Here is a 19,690-nt window from a genome sequence, read left to right as displayed (position 1 = left end):
AAAAAAAATTTGTGGGGGAAACAATCAACTGTCCTGGACCCCCGAACAGTAGTGCTGCAGCTCTGAGGGTTTACAGCTATCATTAAGCCATACAGCCCAGAGTATGCCAGTATTGGACAACTAGAGTGTCCAAAGTAAAAAAGTATTTTATACAGAACTTGCAGCAAAGGATTTAGCTGATCCCCAGGAACTTTTAAGGTACAGTGGGGTACAGTCATAATTGTAATATCCTGAGGCCATTGGAGCTGCGCAAGCCAACTGAGATTGAATCGTGAGACTTTGTGGAACATCATTCAAAAGATGCAGGATAACAAATGTAGGGTATTTTCTTTAGCCCTTATTCCTCAACCTAAGGTGAGCATTCAGCGCATGGTTGTCATAGAGATGAAGTGAAACAGGAGTTCAGGTGAGATTGTATTACTTACAAGACTTTTTTGCTGGTCTCTGTAAAAAGTTTACTAATAGTTGTGCTAAGTATGGTGTTCAGGAATTCAAGTGAACAACTGTCCTACTTCCTTATAACTTGATGATAGTTTGTACATTTTTGGTCTTCTTCAGTGGTAGACATAGTAGCTCTATTCCAGGACTTTGAGATTTCTTTTAAAATTTATCTTGTTAAGAGCCTTTGATGAAGATAAAAATGCCTTTTTATTTTTTTCCACAGGATACTATGGTGATGGTCTGAATGCTATCATTGTGTTTGCGGCCTGCTTCTTGCCAGATAGCAGTCGAACTGATTACAACTATGTCATGGAAAATCTTTTCCTGTAAGTGTTATGTGAGCGCTGTGACAGAGTCTTTTGAGTTAGTACTCGAAATTATGTAGTGAGAGACAACCTGTCTTTAATTAAGAGGTAATTTTGGTCATTAGAAGGGGAGTGATCTGAATGACAAGGAAAATAGCCGTTTTAGATAAACTGCACAGTGGAGTATTATTTTGGTATTCTTTACCTACTTGCCCTCCCAAATTAAGGCGTATTTGTGAGGAACAAATCTGACTGTAGTATCTCCGTACATGTCAATGAATGCAGTATCTTCAGCTTCTTGGGCCTACCATCATTGCACTATGTCACTAGTGATTTCTAGCCCTTGATGAGAACGATCAGCAGGGACTTAGGCCACCAGACTGGTTTTCAATGTTCATTGTTTATTATGTATTATCATGATGTATCACTATACATCGTATTTTTAACGTATGCTATGGCTGTGTTTAGGAGTCACAGGACCATTTTGTGACACTTGTTTTAAAAATAGAAGATAAATGACAGTTGCTGACACAAACAGCTCTAAGTATTTTTCCTGACTCCGGCTGCTTCTGATTCAGTTATAAGTGTCAGGGACCAGTTGGGCCAGACACAAATTTGGCCACACAAACCCAAATTTACAAAAGGGAAATTATTCCTAGTAGCAACTTGGTTTGGCAGCCAAAAATTGTGAAGGCAGCACTCCCCTGAAGTGCCCTCAGCTACTTCCACTTACAGCTGTTAAAAAATAAATCATTGCAGCATTTTCTATGCTAAAACCCATTAGGTCATTTCTAAAGCCAGCAGAGGCCTGACCTTCACCATTTGCAGCTTATGGGGCACCAGGAGCACAGACCCAGTCTCCTTAAAACTTCAATCCTTGAAGATGCACATGATGACAGCCAGTGCCTTCAACATTGTGTCTACATGTGAAAAACAAGATTGGGTGCTTTAGTTCCAGGTCGGACCAGCTGCTAGCATTTGTCTGATAGAGCCTCTAAGACCCTCATATGATCTACAGTAACTGTTTTACACAATGCCTAGTGATTTAGAGGGGAGGAATTACTACAGTGTTTTTAACTTGATAACTAGGGAACAAAGCTGAGAGTAACTGTGACTGATATTAAATAGTTGTTCTTTGACTTCACCCAAGACCCTTGTTCATAGATAGAGCTGGTGGTAAATGGGCTTTGCTCAGAAAGCCTTTTCAAGCCTCAAGAGACTTTTCCACATCACCTGGGGACATTGCCAAGTCAGTTTTATAACTCAGTGTCTTTATGGTAGTAGTATAAGAGAGAGTTCAGGCTGACTGTGAAGCTTCAGCTTATTTTAAGGCTTATAGACTTGTCTCTCAGTAGAACAAGAAGAAAACAGAAAGCCAGATCACCCCTTTCTTTCAGTTGTAGGCCAATTAATGGCATTGAAATAGAGGGAATGTGACAGTTTACAACATACTAATAATGGATGTATTTAAATATTTGCAAATTCTTTGCTGTTGAATTATATAGGGGTCTGGAGAGACCTGCAAATCACTAAATCTCTTATCATTTTTTATACCGCGTGCTTCTGACAGATAATTGTGCACTTGCAGTATGTAAACTATCTCTAGTTTCTACTTAACAACTGTCCTCAATTGTTCCTGAGTTTTGCAGTTACCTTCTCTTCTGGATTCGCTTCACATTTCCAATTACGTTGTTCCTATTACCTTGACTAATCCTGTAAAACTGACTTTGAAGAGTTGGATTTGAGCCAAAACTCTTTAGACAACATCTTCTACAGCACTTCTAGATGATGCAGGACCATACAGAAAATTCTGCTGTTTCATTTGTGGCTGCCTGATACACTCTAGAGATTAAAAGTTTTTTTAAAAGAATGACAACTTGAAAAACTACACTTTGAAAATCAAAATCAGCACTTTTTGCTTTCAGAGTGAGTGAATTGTTCTAGCCATTGAGAAAAATTCAGTCCATCTTTTCAAATAATAAAGAAATTACGGTTATTACCAAATAACAAGAAATTACAAGTTAACGTAAGGTTTGCAAGAGCTCAGCATCCCTAAAATGGCAAATGGTGTAATTCAACCCACAGTGAATAAGCTGTTGAGTGAAAGTACATGAGATAAGTGAGATCTGTCTAAAATACTAGTGGAGACTCCTTTTTGTTGTAATATTTCTTTTATTTCTGATGAGGAATATGCATGATTGTTCTTATAATAAGTGGTTATTTGTATTATTCACAATTCCTTTTGCACCTGTGCAAATATAGACATTTTTCAAACTGTCTCTGTTTCTACAACTAGAAGGCTTGAGTTTTGAGAAGTACTTACCCACATTTTTCTATATGTTTCAATGTCTAAATGCTTTTAAAGCACTAGATGTTGTGCCCTATGGGAAGAGGCATATTTCATAACCTGTCAAATAGTCAGGAGGTTCAGTTAAATTAAGCTTTTTGCATCAGAGTGTCCGTACAATCTCTTGCTGTGATATTTCACTGTTAGACATGAGCCTTTATAAATTTCAGGCAAAGGAAGGGAATGCACAACTGCAAGGTGAGAGCAGTGAAAAGCATTGAGTAAGTAGTGATTTCGATGGGATTTATCAAATGCATGGAACTGGTCAGTTAACGGCTGCCTGACTTATGCCCAGATAAAATATCAGTCTCTTTGGTGAGAACTAGATTTCCTACTATTCTTTTAAAGAAACTGCATCTTAAAGAATTTAAGGGTCAGATTAGACCGTGAGTCATTCTCATACACCTATGAAAGGAGCCATTATGCGCAGGGATAGAGCTGCCTTTTGTAGTGAGTGCACTCAGGCATTCAGGTTTTTAAGGTGTGATTTTTCACTGCAGTTTTTACATAGGCGTGCCTTGGGGCTGGATAGTAGAGAGAACAATTTGAACATTCCTGTAATGAACAACTCCCAAGTGAGGCAGGGACTACTGAGTGGAGCATCTGCAAATCTAGTCCTGGACAAGAATTTAAAGCTACCCTTTTATTTGACTGAGAACTGTAGTCTTCTAGGTAGGGTGAGTTTGGCCCCAAGAGCACTGCTCTGTCTGAATTATAATTTCGGAGCTGAGGAATTTAACGAGTGTTTGGAGTGTTTTGCTCACAAAAAGAAGTGGTGCCATGGAGTGCTCTGTCCCATCAGAAGGCAGGTTGATGGACAAGTTTTATTAGCCTTGAGATTTAAGGTGTTTGTAGTTGGCAGTCACAGACTCAGTAGCAGTAGTGTGAGGATCACAAGAATTATAGACAAGTGTCTTCTTCTGACCTTCATTATTTTTGCATGGAACAAACATGACGATTATAGTGAAGAGAAGTTTCTCAACAGTTAATTTCAGAAGTTCCTGGAGCCATGGTCTCCCTTGCAAAATCTCATGATTTGAGGCTCTTTGAAGAAAAAGCAGGATTGGAAAACTCATTGTGAAATGGTATCTTTGTAAGGAAACCACCAGTTTCTGAAGATGCAGATAAGATTGTGGGTTTCTAGTTATGCATCTACAGGTAGCATGATGACCAGTGCTAAATGTTCTCCTTGGCTTAAAGGAAAAGAAAACACTGTCTTGTCATAAATTGCTTAGTTTGCCTTGATTTATTCCTAGTAGACTGATTTAGTTGGGCTTAAATGGATAATGTAAAGTATGTGCTCATTTACTTCTATACTTTATTAGCTATGTAATCAGTACCTTAGAGCTGATGGTAGCTGAAGACTATATGATTGTCTACTTGAATGGGGCAACACCAAGAAGGAGGATGCCTGGACTGGGTTGGATGAAAAAATGTTACCAGATGATTGATCGAAGGTGAGTAGTATTTTCCTTTCTGATCCACAGCCATTATTTTAAACGCTGCCCATTTCTGTTACTCCCCTGTATAACAGTCTTCACTGTATATGATCTTTCTGTATGTTTTGTTATTTTTTAGGTTTTTAAAGAAACCTTTTTTTTTTTTTTTTTACTTAGATTACGGAAGAATTTGAAATCATTTATAATTGTTCATCCGTCATGGTTTATCAGAACAATTCTGGCTGTGACACGACCTTTTATAAGGTATGTAGTGAATACCAGTGGTCTTCTATGTCCCTAAGAATATGGAAGCACTCTAAATCATCAAACATGGCTGTTAATCTTTCACTGAAGAGTTCATGTTGGGATTTTGACAGTTGAAGTTGACTTTTGTAAAATGAGGGGAAAAAACCGTGGTTTATACAAGTACCTAGTTGCAGACATCACAACTATTGTATCATAAACGTGTATGCAGAACTGGGAATTCAGTTCATTAAAATTGTCTTTCTTCCAACCCCAGCTAAAACACATGTAGAAAAGCGGTCTGTGTGTAATGCTAATCACCTCATAAAACCAATCCTGGCTACAGGACAAGATTAAGCTACGATTCTGTGTTTAAAAAAAAACCTCACACAAGAGGACTACCGGCACCCTGAGGTGTTTGAATGCATAGGAGTTCTGGTTCCAAAAAAGGTTTAATGCCACGAAAATAATGCTTTGATTAGTAAAAAGGAGAGAAATGTTACAGACCTTGAAGACCTCACAAATTGTTGAAGGAGATGGGAAAATGCGCAGTTGAAATCATGAGATCAGGGAAACCAGACTGACTGGTGTGAGAAAGAGTTGCTTCAGGCAAATAACATCATGTCGTGACAGACCTCAGAGGTCTGCCCCTAGGCTGCAGTTGAGGACACTGGAGGTGTCTGTCACAGGGTGCTGTGTCCTGACAGAGTGACATTGGGGTAGGGAAGCACATGACTTCTCCATCACTGCCAAAGTGCGACAAGCAGAGTGTCATAATGGAGCCGCTTCTTTCAGATGCAGTGTCTTTAATACCAAACAGAAAGTGACAATTAAAAATACGAGTGTGACAGGGAAAAAATACCTGGAATTATAAACAGTAATGATGGGGATTCACTGAGTTGCATTTAGTGTCTGAGATAGTTCTGTTGGCATCCTCTTTGCTCCCCCTGATTGCTATTACCCAGGAAATGCAAGCAGTAGAATTTTTAAAAATCAAACTGCCACACCTGTTTCAATTCCTTAGTCATTTATTCAGAATGACCATACTGAGCAGCAGTGACTAGATATTTTGCATTGCCAAACAGGAGAAAAGGTTTGATTTAAATAGTTTGGGAAAGCAAATTAGCAGTACAAAACTAGACACAATAGAGACCAGTTAAAACGCTTCCTTTCAGTCAGGTAGATTGAGTCAGTGCAAGAAGAAAGTTAAGTGCAAATGGGAGCTGAAAAAAGGTGGGCAGGATGCATGGCCAATATGACTTTTGTGGAAGATGACATAAGATATTTGAACCCCACCAAGGACAGAAGAGCATTATGAGAAGGTTGAATAAAAAACTTGGCAGGCATGAAAAGAGAGTCAATTCAGTAACAAGCAATGTAAGGAGATAGAGACTTGATTAGATTGAAGGCTGATGGCTGTGACTTGGTTTGCTAGCCCCAAGCTATTCACCAAACTGCTGACATGCACAGTGGGTATTCTAGAGTAAGAAATGAATTGGTCCCAAGGCAAACAGAGATTTCAATGAGGTAACTAAACATGAGCAACATATTTTTAATTCTATTTCAGCTGAGATGCTGGACAAAGGAGTAGCAATCACAAAACTGAAAGACAACAGAATGGCAAGGAACAGTCAGGTCACTGAGGGTGTGCTACAGTCAGTTCTACCTCAAAAACTAGCAAGGTCATTCGGTGGAGTCTGGGGCTTGTCTTGACTGGCAAACACTAAACAGTTATCTGAATACACAGGATGAAAGAATTAGTGGTTGCAAAGATAGATGCTAATACTCTTTATGGACCAGATAGTCACACTAGAGATTGTCTTAGCTGTGTTAGGTAAAAAATTAGATTTCTGTAGAACAGGTGTGAAAGATAGTGGGTATTTGATAGAAATATTTAAGTAACAGGAAGTTTACCACTATTGGCAGCATGCCTCCCTTGAAGTCTTTTGAAAGATACAAGGGCTTCTCATTGTGACCATGTATTTGAGATGCCCATACAGGCTCCCACATGAAGCAATTACTCAGAAATCAATCACTGTGCTGGAATTAGTGGACCCAGGAGAATCCTCAAGTGGAAAAATTAACTCTTGAGAGATTTTAATTTTTTTCTTCTCCCTGCTTCCTCAGTCTTTAGAAGCTTCTGATTGGCTTGCAGCTGGTCAAGTTACTTTAGCTGGCAGTTCAGATGATGCAGACTATGACTAACATTTTGGATAAAATGCTAATAATTATCTGTAAGTTATCATGGCTTTGACTGGACAATTGTGAGTGATTTATGGATCTTAAAATGTCACCATTCACCTGCTCCAGTGTGTGTGCCTAGTGGTGCTAATTAAAGAGACAAATTAAAATGGATGAGCTTAAACAACTATTCACAGTACCTCCATGTATTCCTGTTTCAATTGTCTCACTCTACCTTGTTAGGAAGATATATATGGTAAGGGGAGGGGCAGTAACCTGCTCAGAGCTGTTTCAGAGGCTTCATGTTGTCTGGTCATGCCCCCAGATCAGCAGTAAATAGGAAGACTATGTTCTGTTTTTCATGGCCATTTACAGTCAATGTGCATTTGTCACTGTTACTGATGTTAAAAGACTCTAAATACAACCAGAGCCAAATTTAGAAAATTGCTTTATGAGCCAAATGAGAAAGACAGATTTCTCATAAGCTCATACATATCAAATAATTCAGATTAGCCAAGTGAAGAGCCTTATTTTTTTCAGTGTGTTTTCTGAACAGTTTAGCTTTTTTCTGAGTGATCATTTCTCAAAAACAATAAACAATCATGTAGCACAGCTGAAATAAACAAGGAAAGTATTTCCTCAGAAGGCCCGGCAGTAACAATAGACATGCACATACACAATCAGATCTGTACTCATCTAACCAAATGAGGAAGTTCAGTTTTATTATGTTTGATGGAGAATCAGCGTGAAATATAAATGCTAATTCATCACAATCACTTGATACTAATTCTTCATGACCGCGTTAAGTGAATGCTTCCCATCTCTTTTTACATCTAAGTATGCTGTAGGAGATTTGATTCTTTTCTGAATTTTAATGTATCTCCTTCGAACTGTAAAACTAATCGCATTGCCTAGAATGTAGGCATTAATAGTGTTGTCCTCAATACTGTGATTTAGCCTAAGCAGGGAACAGCAAATGGTCTCTACTTGATTTTGGCCTCACTAGAACTCAGGTATACTCATAATCAGCTGAACTCTGTAACTGAAATATGAATAACAACATGCTTAATTTTTTAATACATTAAGTACATGCCTTTTCTTTTTTCTATTATAACAGATTTTGGGGGGAAAGTCAATTAACATGTGGTTTCTGTGTTTCAGCTCTAAGTTCAGCAGTAAGATACAGTACGTTAACACGTTGGCAGAGCTTCGAGAAATGATTCCAATGGAATATGTCCACATACCAGAGAGTATCATCAAGTAAGTGATGTACAGTAGGCATGTACGTGTTCTAACGGAAACTATTTCCAGAAAGTAATTACAGTGTTCCAGTCTGTAAGAAGAACAGAAAGCCCCTTCCTGATACTGTTACAAATGCTTATGTGTTGTTCCACAAAAATTCCACTGTCACGTAAGGGAAACACAAAACACAATAAATATATACTCCTAGGGGAGCTGGCATTTATAGGAAGAAGGATGTTTTGTACTGGTACAAATAATACTGCTGGTAAAATGAAGAAAAACTTTCAGGCTCAGAGTCCTTCATCAATCCTGTAACTATATAATTCGAATTGGAACAGACTTCACTCAGTAATTGCAACACAGAAAGAAAATAGGAAAAAAGTTTAACCCCTCCTCAGGTATAACCTATGCTACGTTTTCCCATAACTTTTACCATTATTTAAGTAAAAGTGTTTTTAAGTTTTAGCCATACAGAGCTTTAAACTGAAACAATTAATTTGAAGATAGCCTGTTCAATAGAAAACCACTGAAAGTCCATAGGTTCACCATTCCTTAGCTTGTTGATTTCATGGTTTAACCAAGAACCACTGAAAGACAGTGTCTCAATTCTTGCTTCTTATGTGTAAAGGTTTTTTAAATGCAGGTATTTTTAAAAGAAAGATACCTATTAAAAAAATGTAGGAAATTGATTTGAATTGCTCACCTCAACTGGCTTTTTTTTCAGACCTGAAAACAACAAACTGAAATGATATACCAAGAGTGAAGACCCTGGAAATCAATCATGGTTTTCACTGGGGTCATTATTGAAAAGATACTCTGTTCAGGAATGCTTCATTTTATTATTCTTTTTATCAAATCTCCTAGGTTTTGAACAGGTGAACATTCTGTTCTAGAAAATATTTTGATGAGCGAATACACAAATATGATTGTCTTCCTTATGGTTTGCCAGTGACTAGTATGAAGAACAGTTCTTTCAGAGCTGTCCTAGATCTCTTTAACCCAGGCAGGAGTTTTCACACCTGCCTCACAGCAGTTATGAAAGCAGCATCGTTTCTTTCATCGAGCTAGTGGTTGCTCTGATACTTGTGGTGTAATTCCAGGAGGCAAGTGGGAAGCTCAGTTCATCCAGTGCCACTTGGTAGATTACAGTTGTGAAATCAGGGATCATAGAGACTGACTCAAATTTAGATGCTGCTGTAACTTCTTTAGAGGTGGAGTGATGCTAAGAACGTGGAGCACAAATGATGTTGGTCAATCGATAATAAGATGTCCAGAATGTTTTAACATCCCTAAAAGTTTTTCATCCTCCTTCCATCCCTTCCCCCTTCCCTCCCTTCCTCTTTTGATTCCTGTAAACATTTTAGTTTCTTATAGCTCACTTTGATATAGACTTAACCTGGCACTCCAGTGTGTTTTTCTCTTTGCTTCCTTGCTGTGTTTTACTGTTACACTGTCTGTAGCTGTACACACATCTATGTTACATACATCTGTGTTACACACATCTTTTCTTCCCTGTAGACTGTAAACTGGTTGGAAAGTCTGTTCACCTCTCAAACTAAAGGTGAAGTGATTACAGCACCAAAGAAACTTTAGGAACTTAGAGCTTAAGAAATTTTAGGGAACTGCTTACTTCTCAGCAGCAGCCAAATGAGAGATCATGATTTTGCTGAAGAAAAAAATCAAAAGGTGATGAGTGTGCCCATTGGTGGCAAGCATTTTCAGGATGTTATGATACAAAGATTTAGTGGGTGTGTGCAGTCAAAGCACTGTGAGTGGTTATTCCCATACCACAGGGGGAAGAGCAGTGTTCAGCTGATAGCTTCCCTTCTGCTGCAAATTGAGAAAAATGAGCAAAGTAAAATTCAGCTTTCGGCTTCATAATTGTTCCACTGGCAACAACAGAAATACCACCTATGATCATGAGGAATCCTGCCTCTAGAAAGTACATAGGGTTATGCTGGGATTTGGGTTGTGTGGTTGTTTGGTAGTTTTTACTGAAGTACATTACAATGTGCCTGTTGAACTTGAACATGTATGAACTTGTACATTTTTTCTCTTCCTTCATCCACTGTTATCTTGTAAGGTATGATGAAGAGAAGTGTATTAAGAGAAGAATGAGGTAAAACTTGCTTTCTAGCCCATGCTGCTGCTCATAATGGAGTGAATCTGTGTAACAGCCTTTCACCTGCAGGCGACCTCAACAGCTGAATGAGACAGGACTTGCAATGATGTGGAATCTTACTTTCCCCTTCAAGCTGTTGAGATCAGCCTCCCTTGCAAACAAAACTTAGTGAACTGTAAACGTCCTTGACTTGGCCCAGGCTGCAGCTAGTTTAATACTATCTTATAGAGCAACTGAATGCTTTCAGCTCTGTCCACTGGGCATGCCTCAGATCCCTGCTGCTTTTATGTTTCTGCCTCCAAATGAGCTAAATAAGGAGTTACAAATTGAAGGTTGGTTGAGCACAGCGATAAATGGTATTGTACTGAACTGAAGAGTTTTAGGGTCAGTGCCTAGTACCGGGTGCCTATTTTAGAAGCATGTAGTATATTTGTTCTTTGCTCTGCTATTGCTCTGCTTCTCTCTTACGCTCTGCTTGCTTCTTTGTTCTTTATATCAATAACTTTTACTTATGCAGACTGGATGAAGAGCTGAGGGAAACTTCAGAAACAGCTAAGTAAGATAGCTTTCAGCTGGATGCTGGCATTATATTTACTTGTTTCACAGAAATAGATTGAATGCAGTAGTACATTATGTGTTTGGTACAGCAGTCAGCTCGTAGTTTCAGTTACTGTGTAAGTTGCCACATTTGTGAATTGACTTCCCCTCTCACTGTAAGCAGCCTGCCTTTGTACCCTTGGGTCTCAGTAAGGAATAAACATACCCTTACACTGTAAGAAACATTTTTGCTGGTTTTGTATGATTGTTTCTCTAGTCACAGAGATGACTGAAATAACTTTTTTTTCTCCATTAAAATGGTTCCTTAAACATTTTTTTACCCCTCACCCATTATGTCGGAAGACTCATGAAGCTCTTAGGAGGTAGTTCTTTTTAAAAATTATTTTTTATGATTTACTAAGTTAGGGATAGCTGTTTTACTTCTTTCTCAGTTTAGGTAGGTAGGTGACTTTTCCTGCCTTTCCAGTGATGGTTGAATAGGCCGGTAGACTAATACTTGGTAACACTGTATTGTCTATCGTCGCTTAACAAATCAACATGAGCTGATGATCAGTTACTTTAAAGTCGTGACTCTGTGCTTTGACTAAACGTACTGAGGCAGTATGGTGTAAAGTACCATAGAAATCCTTAACTGGAAGGACACAATCCTTGACTCACTGAGCAGAGTCTAGAAAGCATCCAGTGCACTTTTTTCACATGTATTGTACACAAGATTCCAGAGAACAGAGCTGTGTCTGTCGGTTCTAGTATGACATTTTCCCTGTGGTTTTGGTAACCGAATATTTTGAGTTTTCAGTCTCCTTCCATTAGCTTGGGTGCCGCAGAATTTTCGTCTTGCTACCTCTTCTTTATTGTGTTTTTTCTGAAGTTTCTCCTTTTGCGGTACCTGTTTTCCTCTGGTTCTCCTGAGATTAGCTTTTAAAGCAACCACAGAGAAATACTCAAAACACTGGCCACTGCTTTTTAATTCTAGCAGTTAGACTGCCTCAGAAGCAATAAATTCACATAAGTAGTTATCTGATACTGCCTGAATATTTTGTTGAACAAAAGAAAAGAGGCTCATACAACCTCAAAATGCAACTCCTATCCCTTCTGTTTGAACATTTTCACATGCATTGTAGTATATGACAATGAAAACTCTGTGGAAGAAAGCTGCTTTCTTGTTACTCCTTTCATTTAAAACAGTGCAGGCTGTAGCATACCAAGTGAAAGGGGAACTAAATATTCATATGAGGCATCACCGGTTATTGTTACTGTTGGATGTATGAAGTCACTGTAGTGTATTTCACTTCCACAACTTAAAGAAATAGCTTAATATTTTATTACTCAAACTAATTTGTGTTGCAGGCACTAAGATCACAGCATTTCTGTCAATAACATTTGTGTCTGTGCTGTCAAAGCTACTCACTACAGTTAGTTATTACATCCCCCAAATTTGATGTCATATTTTAAAAGAGAAAGAAATAAACAAAGAAGAAATGTTTACTACTACTTCTTTTTCCTTTTACCCAGAACTAGCTGCCTCTCAAATGATCCAGAAATGACTTCAGTGGAGCAGGAGTAAGAATTTATGCCTAATGCTGTCATTACATTTTAACATTATTTTACAACCACACTGCTAGGAACTGAGGCTCGGTAGACTCCATAAAGCTTTTTGGAAACCTACATGCTTTTATAGTTGTTTTCAGCACCTTGATTCAACATAAGCAAGCAGAAAAAGCACTGAAGTTAGGATTTATTATATTTGCATTGCAGATGTGTTTAAAGTGTCCTCAACCATTTCCAAGCAGAGACATAAAATTCTTAGCCTGAGGATATTCAGGTTAAGTTGTGTCAAAAACAGATAGAAAAAGTGCAGTATGATCAGAGTGAAGATGGTCACATGCTTTATCCTCAATTAAAAGTAAAGAGGTAAACTTGCCATCCTCGTTCAGAGATTAAGAAGTATTATATTTTACTGTGATTTGTGGGTCGTGCTCTTGATGTCTTCCTTCTCTTTGCTTTTTGTGCTTCTCAGCTTCTTTCATAGTTATTTCCCTGATTAAATCTGCAGTATCTTTATGTCTTCCTTTCAAGGCTGGACTGGTTCCCTTGGAAATGGGAATGCGTCAGTCTTCTGCCATGCTGTTCCTCCGTCTGATATCATAACTGAAGCATGAGAATGGAAACCCCTACACTGTTCTTACTGTGCATCAGTGAGGGTGTTTGCAGCCGTAGGGTGTCACACAAGCACTAACAGTTCATTGCTAGAATAGCGTGTCAGGAGGACTAGGCATTGCAGCAGGGTGTGTGCTCCTGGCCAGTGTGTACAGGGGAAGAGTGATTTGGGACTTTGCTGTCTCTACCCATCTGACTGGTATGTAGAAATATACTGGTGTCTCACACTGGAATATTGTTCAGGAAATAGCATATGGTAAGCGTGAATCTTCAGAAAAGATTCCTTCAATAACATAAGTATTAATAAGCGGATAAATAATTAGAAGTACAGGTAGCAAACAGATGCATAAATAAAATGGAAATTTTCTTTTAATTGTTTTAAAACAAAGTTGTACTCTAGTAAACTATGACAGTATCATACCTGATACACAGGTTAAAACCATAAACTAAATTCCTGATTCCTAGAGCAATTGACATAAAATCTCAGAGCATTTTTTTTTTCCTCAGACACTGTTTATTCTGTAATGAGGCAGTATAAGAACTAGGCTTTTTTTTAAGTGTGAGAACAGCACAAATAACTTAGAATCACAGAATGGTTTGGGTTGAAAGGGACCTTAAAGATCACCTAGTTCCAACCCCCCTGCCATGGCAGGGACACCTTCCACTAGACCAGGTTGCTCAAAGCCTTCAACACTGCCAGGGAGGGGACATCCACAGCTTCTCTGGGCAACCTGTTCCAGTGTCTCACCACCCTCACAGTGAAGAATTTCTTCCTAACAGCTAGTCTAAATCTCCCCTCTTTCAGTTCAAAACTGTTACCACTCCTTCTGTCGCTACACTCCCTGATAAAGAGTCCCTCCCCATCTTCCCTGTAGGCCCCCTTTAGGTACTGGAAGTACTTTTTAAAAATTTGTTAAAGACTCTACTTATGATTTTGGTCTTTCTGTGGCTTGAATAATTTTCCTGTTTTTCTCAAAAGAGAAGCTGGGAAGCAAAAAGCAATATGAGAATTGTATTTAGCTTAAATAAATATAGTTGAGGCCAAATTAATGCTAATTTCTGCTATTTAATTTCTCTGCATAAATACAAACCTGTCTTCAGAAGTTGCAATAATTTTCCTGTGGTCATATCACTCATTTCTGGTGTCACTTCCTCAGGAAATAGGGTTGCCCGTGTGAATGCCTCCACAATGATAACAGCGTTTTTACAGAGACTTTTTTATGTATGCTTTCTGCTGAAACCTCTCTGGAGTCTGCCCAGCTCTCAATTTGCTTCTGTTGTCTTTTTCATATCTGTTCCAAAGGCTTTTGTCTATTGTCATTCTCTCGTGTCTTATTTTTTTCAACTTCTTGCAGTTCCTCATGACTTGAAAAAAAATTTGTTATGAAATAATTCACAGTGAAAGAACCCTATGTGTTCTGTAACAGTTCCTAAATATTGAGGGTGCTTTAAATAGCATAGTATTCTATGAGGAAAATTGTATTTTGATGCAGTGTTTATGATGACAACTTCTGATTCTAAAGAATGCTTCTGAAGTATTTGGTGACGTGTGCTTTGCACTAAATGGCAAAACCATACTCTTAGAAACATTTTTAGGGGCACCCATATCTTGCCACACTGGGGTGTCATTCCACCAGTGGATATTTCCACATCTGGTGTTTACTTCACATTGGAGTTGCTGGGAATGTAGTTATTAATTTCAATAAATCAGTAACAGATCTTATTAAGGTTTGTTTTCCATATATAGTAGATAGGATTATTTGACATCAATGCATTTAAGTAAATGAGAGATGAAGATGCTTAACACATTGCAGGAGCTCAGGATTGCAGAAAACTAGTCATATGTTTCATAGCACTGATTTCTTTTTTGTTGTTTTTTTTTTGTGTGTGTTTGGTTTTTTGTCTTTAATATATAGCATTGACATGACCCTGAAATAAAAGGCATCGTTGCCAGACATCTGAAGAAGAGGTTTCGCTGGGATTTTCATCATGCAAACACCCATGATGATGGTGTACAATAGGCAACTTGGGTTAATTTTGTTTGGTTTATGATTTTCCACGTCATTCAGCAATTCAGGAAGACCAAAAGGGGCAATCCTGTTGCCATGGAAACAGCAGAATTTGGGGCCTGGTTATTTGTGTTGTTTGCAGAAATAGAGTTTTCAATAGGAGAGCTGTATCATCTAGCATTGGTTTCTATGTGTGTGTGCAATTTCTGTTTAAAAGGATACCATTTTACCCACAGTGTGCCTCATGAACAAGTCAATGAGGATGTGGATTTTTGTTTCATTTTTATCTTCAGCTTATTGATGTTTATGCAGAGCTGAACAGAATAGTAGTTGTTACAATAAATGTTATCTTGGTTGTGTCACAGAGCAGCAGCAACTTTATCGTTTAAAAATAATTCTAGAAATGATGCAGGACTTTCTTGAATTTGTCTGTTTCTTGCTGTCTGAAGTTTTTCCATGTTCATTTAACCCTAATGGCTTTTTTATTTGGTCATAGAAAAGGCTGATATACTAAAAAAATAATAATTAGTCATCAAACAGACTTCCCAGAGGACAAATTAGTAACTGAAATAAATTTTATTTTAATAATTTAGTCTAGTATCTTTATTTTAGGGATAGTTTTTATTGAAGCAGCTAATCCTGTAAATGATTGTCATATATTCTAAAAGCCTTGGAGCATTAATTTGTTATTGTTGTTTTAGAAATCTGTTCTTCTGGAACTCTTTTTTTAAGTTATCAGTCTTCAAATGGCATCCTAACTCCAACTGTAAAGGCTATTAATGTTATGAATATGAAACAAATACTTAGTATTTCCCACTAACAACAAGATTAAATTTATAAATCTACAGTTGGGAGTCACACTCATTTGTTAGTAACAGATGTCAAAGTATTATTCAGAGGGTATCTTAATATAAAAGAAGAATTACAATGCAGTTTATGGTCTGTGTCTAAGAACACAGCAGTAAAAACATGAAAAGGAAAAAAATCCTAAGCATTTCTTGTTTGCTGCTGTCCTGTGTACTGGCACAAAAGACATTGCAGTAAGTCCTCATATTCACTGGAAAATAACTGCAGTCTCTGAGACCATTCTTTTGCAAGAGAGTGCAAATTAATTGTCGAGTGAATTCCACTTCTCTGCGTTAAAAAGACAAGAATCCAGAATATGACTAATGCTTTCTCTTCCCCTAATGAGCACACGCATGCACTTTCCAAACCTGCTGACTCACCTGTCTTTTGGAGTGTCCTAACAGAAGTAATAGTGCTAAGCACTCTCTGAAATATTATTCTTACCTTCACGAGATTCTCAGATGCCCTAGAATTACATCTGTGTATTCTCTACTTTGTCTGTAAATAAGTCATTAGACATAACAATTTGGGATCATTTGCACCTTCTTTTTATGTGTGCACTAACTCCAGTCCTTCTTCCAGTCCAGAATTATTATTGAAAGAGAATACAAGCAAAAGTTTTCTTGGGAAATAAAGTTCAAGCAAAAGGGAGGACAGCATGAGCCTTGACTTTTCAGTAGGATCTAAAGTGAGAGTGAAGATTGTGTTTCGTCCTTCATTTAAAAGATTGATATTTTTGTTCTGTGGTTTGCACATTTCCATCTCTGTCAATTTGTGTCTTGTACTTGCAAGGTAGTCTGCAGGCAAGGAAGCAAGCAGCCATCATTGTGTGTGCACAGTTATTCAGCTACCATAATGAAGATTGACAAAATTGTCAGAAAGGCAAAAACTTGACAAATGTTTTCTTACCTGCCAGCATCAAAACTGAAATATCTGCACCTCTGACATCCTTGCTCTGTACTGACAGGTGGAGCGTTGTATCTCTGTCATACTAGCTAGCCTGACGTATCGCATGTTTCTGTCATTTCCTGTTAATTTTCACAGAGGAAGGGCCTAATCCTGCTGACCACTGTTGCTGCTCTATAACCTTGCCCTAAATTAGGATCTGGTAGTTTCCACCTTTTCTCAGATATTTGAAACTTGGCTTGTGTCTGCCTTATAGAAGTGCTGTCACTTAGTATATTGGGGATAATGTTTTATGTACAGATTAATATTTGTATTAACTTCCAGATGCTAATTAAGCTTCACCTAGATCTGAACTATAAAAAGCATTTAGTAGCATGAAGTCACATCTTCTGTAGACCTGTAGTTTAAGCCACCTAGAATGAGCCAGATGACTTATGTTACATTGTAGATGGGAGAAGTGTTTGCTAAAAGAAGTTCACCACAAAGCAGATGTTCAGCACAAATCTTTGTGCACTGTTTGAGACCTAAGAGGGTATAAGAGATTTATGGTCTTAGTGGTGGATGTCAGCTCAGAGGTGAGTTTAATTCTAATGGCTTTGTGTGATATTACTGAACAAAGCTGTATATGAATTAATATGATTAATGTGGGCGGACTACTAGTGGCAGCCTGAGACGGAAGGAATTTGTTTAAGCCAAATGTCACATTAAAATGGACATTCAAGTGATGGTGCAAAAATGGTTGCAAGATCAAGGTGTGGTTATCTTCGCTTATTAATATATTTTGAAAAGTTTTTTAATGTTATGATATGGCAATTCTATATTATACTAAAATAATGTATCAATATTAATAAATCAGTAGTTTGTTGAAAGAGGAATATAGTACATATAATTGAACAGATATAATCTTTTATATTTGGATTTTTTCTACTGTGTATCAGAGTGCTCAGATCAAATATAAATTAATAGTTGCAATTTTTTTTTGTTAAAAGATCTATGCTGACTTAAATTATAGATTAAGCAATACAAGGGTATATAGTATCATTGTATGCATATATATACATAAGAATCAGAAATAAAGAACTGCAACCCACCACTGGAAGTATTTCCTTTCAGCTCTAAGTTTTTGTCTTTATTCCCTGGGTGCATGGAAACACTTGACTGTTTCAAATCACAGGTCTTTGCATAGTGATAAATACTTTTTTTTTCTTTCCATTGCCTACCTGTCCTTCCGAAAATTGAAACCAAGTCAATTCTGTGCTGATGTTATTGTTCTATACCTCCAAATATTCAAATCCTTGCTGTGCTGGTACCAGCAATATTGTTCCTGAAAGAAAGCAGGAGAAGCTCTTCAAATTGCTTTCTAATTTGTCTCCACGCTGTTATCTAAAAATCAAATACATAGATAGTCTCCCTCCATCTCATATGGCAGGCAGAAAACAGAAGCTACAAGGCAGAAACAGATTCACTGTGAAACCACCTTGAGCACTTTAACAACCTTGTTGACTGCAGTGAAGGAAGGAGTCAGAGCTGGTGGATGTTCAGTCCTCTCACCTACCTGGTACCATGTGCCCACTCCTTTCCCAATCTATGTCTATGTCAAATGGGTCAATATATACTGCACTACTTTAAGTAAACAGCTAAGCTGGAGCATTGACCAGTGAGACACCAAATACGAGCTAAAAGGGGATAACCTATGGCTTCTTAAGTGCCACCCACCTGCAAGCAACTCTATGAATGCTCCGAGACCTTTTCAGTGCAAAGTCAAAGAAGTTGGATTAAACTAACCTTTCATGCTTGTTGAAAATAGTCTTCTTGACTTTTGATAGGTATGAAGATTTATTACTGCAGACAGCAAACTGGTTTCTGGGCGTTGTGATTTTGGGTCCTTCATACAATTCAGGGGTCAGTAGCTATTATTGGGTGGTCCTTTGCTTTAGGGTCATGCTTCCTTCAGTCTGATAAATCTGAGGCCCCTTCTTTTCCTTTGAAGCATGTTCTCTTGGCGAGTTATCACATGCATCGCCCTGTATGTGGTGTACTGTAACCTTTTTGCCACCCTGCTGGTGTTGGGTGGCAGGGTCTTCCACTAACAACCTCTGGTCTTCCCAGAGTGCAGGTCTTACGGTCCTGACATAAAAAACAGATTCCTCTATTTTGCTGCTGGGATCAGTGTCCTGGGAGGTGTGTCCTGGAAACTGTGCTCTTTGTTATTGGTCCCTGCTGTTCTTTTAACCCTTCTGTTGTGTTTCCCACTGCATTCACACACATATTTCCTTTCATGCAGCATTCCTACCGATCTCATTTGTTCTGTTACAAATTCCTACAGCTTTGCAGGACAGAGAACTGCAGTTACGCTGTAAATGGTAATTCAGGAAAGTTCTGTTGGTAGAGTTCTTGGGACTTGTCACCGTGCATTAGAATAATATAGAAATATTACATAAATAATATATACATTTAATGATACAAAATAATACAGAAAAAATAAAGGAAATCTAGTATTCTTAATGAAAGAAAGTATTAAAAATTCTTCAAGTGTAAGTACAAACACAGAGTTGGGAAATAGTCCCATATTGTTATGACTCCTATGGTAGTTTGGAAGTTACTAAATTAAATTAAAATCTCATCTTTTAAATTAATTTGAAAAGTTAGAATGGTTTGGTTTGGTTTGGAGGGGACCTTTAAAGATCATCTAGCCCAACCCCCTCTCTAGTCCTCTTGAGTGATCAGGCATTTAAAATGCAAAATGCAAATTCTTCTAAAGAAAGCACATTAAAGACTTCTTTACCATTTTCTCTGAAATAAGTGCGTGGTGGATGAGATTTTTTTAGATGCACCTGATTTTGGTGTCTCTTCTGCACTCTGAAGGCTTTTGGGCTGGTAAAATTGCATCCTCT

General features: G+C 37.9%; 1 protein-coding gene across 3 annotated transcripts in view; it reads left to right on the top strand.

Moving 5' to 3' along the window:
* PRUNE2 (prune homolog 2 with BCH domain) overlaps window positions 1-14,973 on the top strand; it is a 118,563-nt gene extending 103,590 nt beyond the window's left edge. The window contains exons 12-19 of one of the 3 annotated variants that reach the window (XM_086479211.1): window positions 665-767; window positions 4,419-4,550; window positions 4,710-4,796; window positions 8,118-8,216; window positions 10,282-10,317; window positions 10,838-10,876; window positions 12,391-12,438; window positions 14,952-14,973. In XM_086479211.1, the coding sequence (XP_086335337.1) occupies window positions 665-767; window positions 4,419-4,550; window positions 4,710-4,796; window positions 8,118-8,216; window positions 10,282-10,317; window positions 10,838-10,876; window positions 12,391-12,438; window positions 14,952-14,973 (566 nt within the window). The remainder of the gene's footprint in view (window positions 1-664; window positions 768-4,418; window positions 4,551-4,709; window positions 4,797-8,117; window positions 8,217-10,281; window positions 10,318-10,837; window positions 10,877-12,390; window positions 12,439-14,951) is intronic. The other 2 variants (XM_009948077.2, XM_086479212.1) reach the window with 2 other exon arrangements.
* Window positions 14,974-19,690: the final 4,717 nt, after the last annotated feature.

The sequence above is a fragment of the Leptosomus discolor genome, chromosome Z (assembly GCF_034619465.1).
Source record: "Leptosomus discolor isolate bLepDis1 chromosome Z, bLepDis1.hap2, whole genome shotgun sequence".
Lineage (NCBI taxonomy): Eukaryota > Metazoa > Chordata > Aves > Leptosomiformes > Leptosomidae > Leptosomus > Leptosomus discolor.
This window is presented reverse-complemented; position numbering and strand designations above follow the sequence as displayed.